This window comes from Stegodyphus dumicola, chromosome 9 (genome assembly GCF_044657685.1).
Source record: "Stegodyphus dumicola isolate Sdum_Otavi_A_Nest chromosome 9, ASM4465768v1".
Lineage (NCBI taxonomy): Eukaryota > Metazoa > Arthropoda > Arachnida > Araneae > Eresidae > Stegodyphus > Stegodyphus dumicola.
The window spans coordinates 95,431,330-95,444,733 of NC_140776.1; the positions used below are offsets into that span (position 1 = coordinate 95,431,330).

General features: G+C 32.4%; 1 protein-coding gene across 2 annotated transcripts in view; it reads right to left on the minus strand.

The window, feature by feature from the left end:
* The window catches only part of LOC118186969 (phosphatidylinositol-3,5-bisphosphate 3-phosphatase MTMR14-like), a 44,434-nt gene extending 33,416 nt beyond the window's left edge, over positions 1 to 11,018 (minus strand). For both annotated transcript variants that reach the window (XR_004757862.2, XM_035357132.2), the window contains exons 1-5: positions 10,831 to 11,018; positions 9,407 to 9,466; positions 9,122 to 9,243; positions 6,381 to 6,486; positions 2,511 to 2,581 (exon numbers count right to left, since the gene is read on the minus strand). Coding sequence is in view for 1 of the 2 variants with exons in the window: in XM_035357132.2 (XP_035213023.1) it covers positions 2,511 to 2,581; positions 6,381 to 6,486; positions 9,122 to 9,243; positions 9,407 to 9,466; positions 10,831 to 10,932 (461 nt within the window). In the remaining variant the exon portion in view is untranslated. The remainder of the gene's footprint in view (positions 1 to 2,510; positions 2,582 to 6,380; positions 6,487 to 9,121; positions 9,244 to 9,406; positions 9,467 to 10,830) is intronic.
* Positions 11,019 to 13,404: the final 2,386 nt, after the last annotated feature.

Sequence of the window (13,404 nt, forward strand, 5' to 3'; positions counted from 1 at the left end):
GAATGTACCAATATTTCACATTGTGTAGGAGATTTTTCTCCAGAATTACCAGCCCACCAGTGGCCGAGTGATAAAGTCATTGAACACTAGTAGTTCGGTTCGATATTCGAATCCCGCGAACCGATTGGTTGCATAGGCGCATTCGCGGTTTTTCACCAAGTAACTTGTATACGAGCCAATTTCCCTTAGAAAATCCTCCACGAAGGCATCGCTCCCCTTAGGCAGATAGTCCTCGAGGCTTTGTCATAAATGACATAAACCAAACCTCAAGTATTACCCTGTTTTTTCGGTCCCTATTACTCAGGTAATAAAAAAATGCCCGATATATTCGCTTTAAACATGGTAAACGAAACATGCAGCTACTCCATCTACCAGAGTTCGAACCCGAAACAGATATTTAGCAACCTTTAACCGCTCGGTCACTAGCGAGGCATTTTAAAGGTTTCATTTGCATGCAGGATATGCATGTGCCACTGATGAAGTATCATTTTCATTACGAACTGCAACTACTTTATAGCTTGTTTTTGAAGAGCTAACGAGTTTTCCTCATTGAGGATGAGCTGGAATCTACACTTAACGAATGCACGTCATTTCAGTGTAAAAAGCATCTTTCTGGAATCTCTTATATTTAGCAGAAATAAAATATGAAGCCTTTTCTAACATACTTATTTTTAAATCTTGATCGACGTCAGTAAGATCCTTCAAAGAGCAGTCGTGCTTTTTCAAAATCTCTTGTTTGTAGCAATGAGCTTTGTACTAATTTTAATCATTTTTAGAGGAATATATTTACAGGAAGAGAAAAAGACGCACGAATTTGAATAAACCACTAGATGCTTTTCTTAAAGACTAATTTTCGGGAAAAACTTAACCCTAGTTTTAAATATTTTAAATTACCTCACAAAGCGTATTTGTAAAGTGTACAAAAGAATTACCTCACAAAGCGTATTTGTAAAGTGTATAAAAGAATTACATTATGCCTTTATAAGAAAGCTATATTACTGATTAATTCATGAATGATGAGTCATTTCGATTCACAAGAATTATGGATCAGAATGGTTTGGCTTATGATAAAGGATGCGAGAGCAATCTGTTTATGAGAAGGAATGCCTTTGTGGAGGAATTTCTACGAAACGTTGTTTCTATCTACGATACACTTAGAGAAAACCACGAAAACGCCTATACAGCCAGCCTGTTCTGTTGCTATCAGACCCAGGCGAATTGCCAGTCGAAGTTAGCACTCGGCCAGCTCAAAAAAGAAATCTTATGCCTTACAATGTAGGGACTTCGAATGCCACCGCTTTATTATGTAGAAAAATTTCTACATAATCAATTCATCAAAATTACATATCCATTTAAATTTTGTTTTCTATACAAAGCCATTTAACGGTTATGTTTAGTAACGATATCTAGTCAATTAAATAGCAAATTAAAAATAAGATATAACTCAACGTAGTTTTTAAAATTGTGTACAAGCAATCAAAACTGCACATCAACACTCACTGTATGCAGTTACAAACGTACACCAAGCAAAGGTATTCGATTCAATAAATAATTTTTTGGAGTCTACTTATGTTCCTAATAAAAGTTTCAGTTTTATGGTTATCAAGCATTGTACAGAAGACCGACACTTCTAATAATATTGCTTTTATTTGTATTGCTCTTTTATTGTTTGTTGTTCAGTTTTTGTATTGAATTTTTTGGTCAGATCGTATTTCTTTTGTTAAGGAGTTTACTAGGGGAATTAAGCGTAATCACATACCTAATTCTTCCAGTGTAAACATCAATATCACTGGCATAATACACTAAAGGAATTGTTTCTTTAAAAATATATCTATGAATTACATTTTGTATGAGTAACTAAGCCATTCTATATTTGATAAGCAATACAGGGTTAGGGAATATTAATTAGAATAATTCTGCGTATTCTCGTAAAAATAGTACATTAAATAAAACTTAAATGTTACCTGTTGAATATATTAAATTAGGAAGATTAAACTTTATTACATTCGTTGCTTTTAAATGACGTGAAACAATAACATTAAATTCGAAAAGATGAAAATGTTTTGCTAGTTGATTCTGGTAGAGTTTACCGAGAACTGTCTAGGCACCGAGAAAAATGACTGCATGGTAGGAATATTTATGATTGTATTAGTTACACATTAGAAAAATTATGAAAACAGTTATAAAGCTAGCATCTTAGCAGGAAATGAACTCAGGTGGAATTCTTAATGTTTAGTGGTCTTATCCACTCAGGCATGTTATGACATATAAAAAGGAGATGACTAAGGATCGACTATTTGTACTCAAGTCTAGTTCTGATAAGAAACAAAGTAGCCTAACGTAACAATTTCACAATTTTTGGAAAGAATCAGCTTAGGACGTTTCTAAAATTAAAAACGTTTTATACTAAAATAATCAGCTCATGGAAGTAGTAGTAAAACATTCAATTTTAAATGATTTAAGGTTTTCCCGAATGAGAAAAACAATTCGAAACACATTAAATTACTTACTCTTGCTTTAGAGTTTCATCCATATCTGTTGCCACCGAAAGGACATCCAGTGAACCAGTACGAGAGAGATACTAAATTTCGATGAAAAGCGTTAGATCAAATAAGAAATTTTTAAGTTAGACGTGACACAATAAATTGACATTCAATGTGGATTAAATATGGAATTAATATATTTTCAGGTATGTGCAATAGGTTTTGGGTAATCTACTAAACGCAGAAATATTTAAGTTACTGCAAAAGTAGTTACATTAAGACCGCTAATATGCAAATTTTAAACAAGTCTTTTCAAATTTAGTTATGTCTAAAATTAATACTGTAAATTAGTTAATTTTAGACGTTACCACACCGATTAAAATTGGAAATTTTCAAGTAATGTGAAATGTAGTCTTTAGTTTGGAAATGCATTTTAGATGCTACACTATTATAAACAACTTCATATGCATATGGCAGACTTAGCGAAATGACATCTTTAAATTTAGGAAGTATGAAATAATTACTATAGGAAAAATCTATAAAGCAAATAAGACGCTGAATAGAGGTACCGTTTATAAAGAAAAGAGTATAGGAGCAAGGCTTACAGCTGGAAACATTTTAACCCTAGTTGAAGATTGAATTCCTTTCTAATCAGGAAATTTGACTACTTTATTTTCCAGAACCATCTCTTATTGTGTATTTTACGTTTAAAGCAGGCGTTCTTACTTTTTAAATTTCGTAACACTTTAGAACAAATACATACCATAGAGTACTAATTTGTACCAAAAGGAGCGTCATTACATTCATTTGAACATTGATTTTTATCTTGGGTAAAGATTTTAAAGCAAAAATAGCATTTTGCTTTAAAATCGTTTAAAGAGCTTCAATGAAATTAATCTTAGTAAATTTATCGATCTAATTTCGGCAGTATGAGCAAGTAAAGGAATTCCGAACTCTCACCCTTCAGCAGCGTAACATTAAAAGTCTTAAAAAACGAAATATTAAACATTAAAAGTCTTAAACTAATTATGCGAATCCACAATTTAGGTAGCTAATAGCACTAATATGCTCACTCGAATTTTAGAGTCCAAAACATTCAAGTCTGGTTTCCTAAATAAGGAGTATGGTTCCAATTCTATTAATGGTTTCTAAAAATATATTTTCAACAGGTCCACGATCAAAGATTAGCGTCTTAAGAACACTTGAATTATGTTATTCAAATGTTCAAGTTTAGGAACTATTTGCAAGATCCAGATTGATTTGAAGTTAGTTTAAGATTGGTGAAGCAAACTACGGTTATCTACCTGAGGGATGAGACGGAATTTGTAACGAAAATTGGCTCATTTATATTATACATGGGGTAAACACTCTGCAAGTCCGTTCGCATGCAGGCCGAATTACGAGTATTCAACATTATTATCCGGGCATTGGCTGAGCCTAGTAGTAGGATGTTAAATTGCGAAATGCAATGCCGTGGTCTCTTATCCAATTTATTTACCCAATCTCGTATCCAACATTTGCTAGCGGTCTTCAGATCAATAGCCCAGCATTTACGTTTAAAGAGCTCATTCTTTAGATATGAATGCCATCAATGCTAAAGCGATTCCTCAGCTGTTAAAAGCCACATTTATTCTTCTGAAACGCATTCAAGCGATTTTCAGACATAAACAAATCTGGACCGTATGATATTTGATTCAAATTCCGAACTTTTATATGGGTTTTGGTAATAAAGTTCGCGACATCAACTGGCATTGGTATTTATTAGATACCAAGTCTTTATTGGAAGTTCATCACCCCAAGCCATTGCCCTGCAGATAAGTTCTTTCATACGATTGTTCAGATAGATGTAATCTAATGTTGAAACAATTTTTCCGAAGCACTGAATCATCAATCTTAACCATCCAATTTCTGTTTTCCCATAAAAGTTAAGACTACTTTATTCAGGTTACTGGTATCTGTTAAAAAATGTCTACATTTTAGGTTAGATTTGCACACTGTTTGGATGATTTACTAATCCCAAGAATATTCGGAAAGGCTGATAAAAGATCAGCTTCTAACTTCGACTCGAAGAATTGTGATTGAAATCAAACTCGGATTCAGCTTTTCGTATCTACGATTATAGATTTTGAAATAAACTTAAATATAAATTTGGGGTACTATTCGGTTTCGAGGGCCGTAAAAAAATTGCAGCGAAAATGTGCGCGCAAAAGCGCCAAATCTAACAAACGCGCCCATTTAACAGCGCGCCAAATGTAGCGTACGCGCTGATTTCAGATTGCGTAAGTTTATGTAGTTCTATATTTCTTAAGATGCCATTGAAATACTAGTTTAATTTTTAAATCCTTTTTTGATAACCTATGGATTTAACAATTTGGGAATTGCCCATGACGAAAACTCGGCAATAGAATTTTGGGTAAAGTGAAGAATTCCCCACTGTTTAAAGCGTTTTTAAGAATTGCACATACTCTGGATCCATGTGCACATCTACCTATTTTCACTTAAAAAAAATCCTAGAATTGCACAAAAATGGCACTGCGCACACTCTTGACTATCTATGTACACATCGACCTATTTTCACTTAAAAAGTAAAAGAAAATTGACAAAAATCCAATTGTTTTTACCCTTGTAAAAAGCGGCAAACAAATAAGTGAGTGATTCTGCACTTTACCGAGAATATTTTCAAAGAAAAGGCATCATTCATTATAGAAAATTACGTTTGAACAACCAACGAGATGAAATCATGCTTTAGCGATAAGTCGGTAGCGAAGTAGCGATGCAGGCATCCATTCAATTAGGTTTAGCAATTTTTATATAAATTATAATAATGATCTGAAATAGTTTACTCTTATGCTTTCATTCAGTCATGTTTAGCCTTTTTCATATAAATTATAATAATAAAAAGTATTATATGAAATTAACCTTTCATCTAAATTAAAACATCAATCTTAGATAGTTATTTACTATTATACTTCCTTTCTTGCCGCAATTGTTAGGGTTGCCGCAATTATTTTTGGCAGCATTGGCATCAATAGTTTGGCGATTTTTTACGGCCCTCGAAACCGAATAGTACCAAATTTGGTTTCATTATGTACATTCATTATTTAGACCCATGTTAATATGTTAGTTAAATTTCTTCACCTAAAAACACTAAAATATTTACCACGTTGGTGGAAATGTCGAGGCTTTTGATTGGTGTACTTGTGGCCATTATTGAATACTTAAAATTATATCGATATACGAGAAATTCGTGGAGAGAACTGTATGGAATTAAAAATAATAAATAAGTAATATTAAATACAAGAACATATCCCTTTAACTAGGAAACGGAATGTTAAAGTATTTAGGAGTAATTAAAGCAATATTTGAGGAAATCACACGCCTTTTAATTTCGAGAATAATGTACGTTGCAAAACAAACATAGAAAGGGGAATTTTAAACAATTCAAAATGGAAACTCGGTAAGTACAAACATATTCAATCTTGATACAAAATTTCCGCAAAAATATTTCTAGATCATATATTCTGCTTTTCCATATTTTTAGCATCAGGTTGTGGAAACTGCATGCCAAATATTCTAGCCGTAATCAATTATATACAGTCATTCCAAGGCGTCAAATTTTCACTACCTGGCGACGATATTACTTCTATTGATGGAATAATATTTAAGTATATTTTTATTTAAACGTTTTTAGATTTGAATTGTGAGAATACGGGTTTAGAAGCTAGATATAAAAATGAAACGTTGCTGAAAGATTCTATATTCTTTCATTTTATATTTCATTAACTGTTTGGCTGAGACTTTAATGTAAAAATAAGGATAACATTAAAGTTTCTAATACATATCGAACTGAAATGTACAAATTTAAATAAGGTGATATTAAACTAAAAATTGACTTACTTTTCCATTCCATAATATTGTTGGGACAGGAAACCGTTTATTCATTCTACAAGCTTGCGAACTTTTAAACATGTTCTCATAAAGTCCAGCTTGGAAACTCCGAGAGCTGTAATTAAAATGGAGACGTTGTTTCAGCAAAAGGCGGAATAATTTCAAGATCTTGTTTAGTTTAATAAAATAAAAAATTGTACTCTACTCTCGGTCATCTTTGCGGAAATTTGCAGAATCAGTACAAAATGAAATTTTAAACTTTGCAATTATTCTACGAAGTATGAAAGCAAACTATGTAAGAAGTGATTTTTAATGGGGTTACTTCCGAAAAAGTATCTTTAGATTACAGAAAGACGTATTAGAGGAGAATATATTTCGGATAACGTACTAAATGTCTTCAGAATTTTAATTATTGTCTAGGAAAATGTTTATTATTGGGTATTTAATTTCATATGTGCGAGTATGTAGGATAAGGGTTTTCTTGAATATATTTAGCAAGCATTTAAACAGCTGAAACTATGCTTGAAGCTAAAATAAAATATCCCCAGTGTAAGTTCTGAAATTCCTGAATAACTTTCAGAAACTCAAAATACTCCACATCAAACTTCCAGTTTCAAAACACTTCAAGATACTCAACATTTTATCAACAATTGATAATAAACTGATCTAGTTTTGTGTTTACTGCATTCGAAATTTATAGTATCGTCCGATTTCATTTAGTCGTTTCTGCGCTGTTATACATACGCAGAATTCACCAAGGCTTTTCCCACTATTAATTGCATAAAGAATTGAGTATACATCAAGGAAAGTTACCTTATTCTGAATGATTTCCTGCATCACTTGATTGGATATTAATTTTTCTCAACATATCAATTAACAATTTTTCTGCAAAGGTATTTTCCACGTCAATGAAAATTGTAGTCACAAACTGTGGCGTTTTATTAGAACAAATCTCATAATTACAGACTATAAAGCTTTAGATTCTTGAATTTCCCAGAAAGAACAATTACTCTCTTGTGGAGTTTATATTCCTTGATGTAAATCTTGAAAAATGCACTCGACTACGTTAAATTAGACGTTCTTAACATCTATTTACATAACAGTCTTCTGTGTAAAGAACAGAAGTTGTCGTTGCTACACAAATTTATAAGTTAGATATGAGAAGTGGTTTGCTCTTTCAGTAAGACATTTGCTGAGGTTTCAGATGCAGTTTAAGTAGCTCTAAATTTGAGTAAATTCGGGTTTAATGTATAACTTATACTAATCTAAATCTTATTCTAGTATTAGATCTTTTATAAAAAAACTTATTTGGTAGGCTTTGGTTAAAATCATTTGAATTTTAGCAGATTTTTTAAGTTCACGTTTAGAATGTTAAATATGCAAACATTTGAATCGCCTTAATTTAGAATTTACGACAACAATATTCAATCATATCCTGTTTCAGGACAACACGCAATAAACAGTTCTCTGAAAAAAAGTTCACCAACATCGCCCATTGCCTTCTGTTAAATGTGTTACTCCCTACACCGATAACAGTTCTTTTTCCAAATTAAGTACTGCCAATAAAGTGTTTTAGAGTATCATTCTATTTTATTTTCTATTACTGAATTAAATAAACGGAAATTTTAAGATTTCCAGAAAAATATTATATTCCAAACTATTTAGTGAATTTTAGCATGCCTTGTTAAAAGTTATGTTGAGGCATATAAATTTGAGGAAACTGTAGGAGGCATGTTATTTAACGGAAAATAGCCCATTATGTTTCCTTGCGTAGTTAAAATATTGCATTTATTAATTGAATATTTTTTCAGAATAAGATGCTATTTAGGAATCGTATTTTAATCTCTAAAATGTATCTGATAGCATTGAACCTGCTAATGGCCAAAGATTCAAATTAGCTTTTTATTCAATTTACGATCCTTGTTTTAGGTTAATTGCTTAAAGGAAAGCAACTCCAGGGATATTTATGGAAATGGATGCTTTCTTAGAAGGAAGGCCCAGCAGTAAAGTCGCTGAACACTGGTAGTTCGGTCCGAGGTCCGAATCCCACGAACGGGCTGGCTGCATGGGCGTTTACCCCCATGTGTAACGTGTATACGAGTCAGTTTCCCTTAGAAAGTCCTCCAGGATGGCATCCCTTCCCTTAGGCACATAGCCCTAGTGTGCTTTGCCATAATTAAATAAACCAAACCAAGCTTAGAAGTAAACTCGCTTGTATTTACGTTTGCAGCCAAATACTTCGCCAAAATTACAAACCCGGTTAAACTGCCTGTGTTCAGCGACTGAATATTGCATATGAATAAACAATGATTGTATCTCCATCGCTCGGTCGATGGTGGAGACTACAATCATTGTTTATTCATAAGCAATATTCATAATTTTAGAATAAAACTCGTTAAATGAATTAAGAGCAAAAATTGCTGAAATTCAGGCAAAGCGCTATTAAAAACTCCTGTGTAATAAATCTTAACCAATGGCAGGTTCCACAGATTCGAGTGCTACAAAGTAGGTTACGTTCATCTATATGGAACAAAATTAAACATGCTTTTTAATCACTCTAAAGTACATGCATGCTGAAGAAGTTTGAAGTCGCTAGTTCATGGATTAAGCATTATGATTCAAATCCTTAATTCTGAAAAAATATGTTTCGGTTATATTTGTTAGAGAAAAAGTAAGCGATTAATCACGAACATTCTTAAAATATGCAAATCAATCGCACAAAATTCAAAACATTATTGGGAGATGATTACCTGTCGTCGGAACTTTGTTGTCCGGGAATGGGTTCTTGTTCGGCAATACCTGTATTCTCCTTTACAGGAATAATGAGTTTCGCTGGATAATGGGCGCTGCGATTTTCACAATTAGACACCACCTGTCATTAAGATTTCGAATTTAAATATTTCTTATATTATGCCATGGACAATTTTGCTTCAACAAAGCTGGAAATTATCAAATGGCTAATTTGTAGCCAAAAATAAGGAAATCTAGAATTGCATACGATTCTAAAAGCATTTGGGGGGAAACAATCAACTCACTTGACAATTGTAATCTTTACTGAAAAGGATCCGACAGCATTCGAATGCTCTTTCATCCTCCTGCAAAAGTGAAAACATTTAAGCAAGAATTAAGATAGCTCTAAAATTATCAGTCTTATTATCAGAATAAGAATTTGCAAGTGATGCAAATTTCGACTCATCGAATAAATTAGACAATGGCTATATTTCATAAAATCTAATTTATGAAACATTCAATGGTTACAGATTATTCCAAGGAAAAATATAGTAAATCAGTGCTAGGAGTAGGTTTTATGAAAACGGTGTGTTGCATAGCTAGGAAAATCTCGGTTAAATATAGAGTACAAAAACATTCGATCTATTCACATCGTAGCAGAAATGAAATCAGACTATTAGCTTCTCATAAACTGCCATGAAACAAACCTTTTTATCTATATATGCACATACCTTCAAAGAATGGGCTATATTCCTTTGCTTGAACTGTGAATAATATTATGAACTGTGAAATCATAATATTTGTTATATTTTTATTCAGAAGGGCAATTAAAGAGTTATTTTAGTACGTTTTCTTTGCCCAAGTGATTTACAGATTTCTACTTTGAATAAAAATTTTCAATTAACTGTTTTATAACACTTCGATATTTTAAATTCACAAAAAATGTGAAACACATGATTTTTCTGCCATATCCTCATTTGGAAAAAGTTACAATTTGAAAGTTTAGTTAAATAATTTCATTATGCATATTCATTCCGCAATTGATTAGTTATAAATGAAGTTCACCAATTAATATCTAAAGGGGGATTTAAGTTTATCGTGAAAATCTCAAAGTTCTGAAAAATTCCGCATATAAATGAACTGAGTAATTAAAGAATTCTACCTAACCAGTGACTGATTTCACATATAAAATTTCGACGAGAGTTATTAATTAAAGCAAGAATAACTTGTCTTTATTAGAAAGAGTTTTACCGTTTCTGAAAAATATATTTTAAATTCTAAACATTTTACTACGAAACCTTTGTTTACCTCCTTTCCACGTTTGATCAATTTACATGAAGTGTAATCCAAACAGGTAAAGAATAAAAAGGTTCGTAAATTATTTACACTTATGTTAATCAATATTACGTATATTAAGCTTTTAACACTATTTAATATTATTAACTAACGACTATGACAGTAAGAGCCATTGATTACCAGAAAATAATAACAGTTTTAATCAGAATTTCGAAATGCTAATCGAAGAGAAATATAAAATTTATTACGAAAAATCTCATAATATACATAACTGAAAGTAAATTAAAAATTCTGGATTGCGCTAATCTCATACGTTTGGCTACAGTAGGTAATGTGAAAACGTTTAGGACTGCAGTATTTTGGGATAATTTAAGTACCTTCCCATAACTTAAATACAAGGATTTTGTAACAGATTAAAACTTGTTCGCAATACCTCATTATAAACAGCTGGATCGTAGCGATGGCTTGCAGCCCGTTCGAATATAGCTGCAACCAGTCTTTCATTCACAGCATCTCCGGTATCACGACTTGCCATTTCAATTACCTGAATTACAGAAGAATTAAAGCCAGTGTAAACAAACTGAAGAGATAATCTCCAAGTCAAATACTAAAGCAAGTCACCTAAGCGAGATGCTTGAACATTAGTATTACGAGATCCAGTTTATTACTAACCAATGAGATTCATTATGCAAATTTTGCAACCAACTTCTATATTTTAATTAACATTAGCGTTTAAAATATGTTACTAAAATTTGTTTCTCAATTTATTATCTAAATTTTTAAAGATGAAATGGTTTTATTTCATCCAGTAACATATTTTCAGTCTTTTTTTTTTTTTTTTTTTTTTTTTTTTTTTTTTTTTTTAGTAAAACCTAATGTAGTTTCAGAGGAAATAGAAATTATCATTTCGAATTAATGTCTTGAAATGTTAATGATTTCATCTCCAATGTTTTAATACTCAGTTTTAGAAAATAGCAACTCATTTAAACATAAATGCAAGTAAGGATATCTATCATAAAAGTTATCGTTACCCAACTGTAAATTAAGCAAACCACTTTTTAGTGTTACAGATGATTGTTACACTGCAAGTGCATTTTAATTTCAAAGTGAAAGTTACTTCTTCTTTTTTTGTGAATAATATAAGTTTTTGAAACTTTTCTAGCTAACATATTTCTTTTTCCGCCTTGTCTCTCTTCGTATTGTATATATAAATACATGTTGACTGCATAGTTCAGAATAATGATAAATGTTGGAATATGTCATTGCATATCTATATTTGTCAATATATCATGTTGAACATCCGAGACAAGGGGCAACAAGTTTGCAATTTGTAGTTTTTATCAAGTAATGTCGATGCATGTCCAGAATTAGAACACTCGCGATAAAAGAAATCATGCTATTATATTAAGAAAATTTCACTCACATATATTAAGAAAATAAAATTGTAATTGATAAACAGTTAACATAATAGTTTGGTACAATAATTTCAGCTCATGTCAAAACATTTAAATACGTGATATGGTATGTTTTAAAAATCGAGAAAGTATTTAAATGATAACGTGAGATTTTCAAAAAGCCATTTTTGAATTGCAATACTTTTGGAAAGGTTCTCCTACAACAAAGTAGTACGAAACGGAGAGTTCTACTGCGGCATCTCAAACTGGAGGTTATCCCGACGGCGATGTAACATAAAGAGTGAAGAGCTTCGATTGTTAATTATTTATTATGACTGAGCCATGGAGCTGCTTCTGTTTTAGTAGTTGGTAGGACTTTATAGTGTCGACTAAGTGGTGACTAAGCGTTGGAAGTAAAGAAACTTTTAATCCAACAGTCTACTCTTTTTCGCCTATTATTTTTAATTGTGCAAACTCTTGTATTTATTTATTTATTTATTTACTTATTCAAATTCTAGCAACAGTGATGTTCCAAAATAATATTTATATTCTTTGAAGTTTAATGACAGGAATACTAATAATAGCACACAGAAATTTGTTTTATTTGTTTCAAGCACGATAAAGTTTCAAATCTTCAAAATGGTCATCATTGGCCATAATGCATAGTCTGTCGAACCCGCTGTCTCAACTGCAACGCCTGTAGAAATCATATCAGCTATTTCAACAAATAACGGATATGATTTCCACAGAAAAGAAAATAAGGTTATTTTCAGTCGCATGTCTTTGAGAGTCCGAGATTTCGTGAAAATATGTCACATACCCTCCACGAGTTCTTCGGTCGTTGCTGTTCTCTTTCTGCCACGCCATCCTTTTTTAACATTACACATCATTTTGTGCCATCCAGGGCGCGTGTCTTTTCTCTGCGATTTTGTGAAAGTCTGTAATACAGCCTCCACAAATCTTTCTTTCATTGCTGTTCTCTCCCTGTTGTTCTTTTATCGCATTACACACAATTATTGTTGGTTCATAGTTGTTTCATAATATTGCGATCGTGCCTGTTTGTTAACACGGTAGTAACGAACCGGTTGCCATGAACTTGTGCTTGGCTTCAAAGTCCGGAAAATGCGCGGATATTTCTCAGTGCGGAGTGCCTTTATCGATTTTGGCTCTTAAAAACTATCGAACTGAGAGTTTTTTCGAGTAATTGATGTTACCGAGTTTGTCGAGTAGTTGATGTTGGTTGGGAGACCCTCAAATCCATCGCTTGTTATCCAAGAAAACTGGGAAGGATTCCCCTTTCTGGCGAATATAATTGAATGGCTTCCTATAGTGAACCATAGCAACGTTCTTGATGACGAGACGTCCTAATGACTCATGAGTTCAGCCGTTCAAGACGACTAGTGAAATGTACTGCCGTTGGAGGAAACATATATCGGAGAAAACATGTATCGGCTGAATATCAAATTCTGCCCTTCAGCGTCTATGTCCCTCATGCGCATCCTCACTTTCCCAGTAAAACTTTAATATAAAAAACTAAAAAGCACTTTTGCTGCTGGGAAAAGAATATGGTAACTTCTACCGTCTCTTTTGTACTAATGACTGACAGTCGAGAA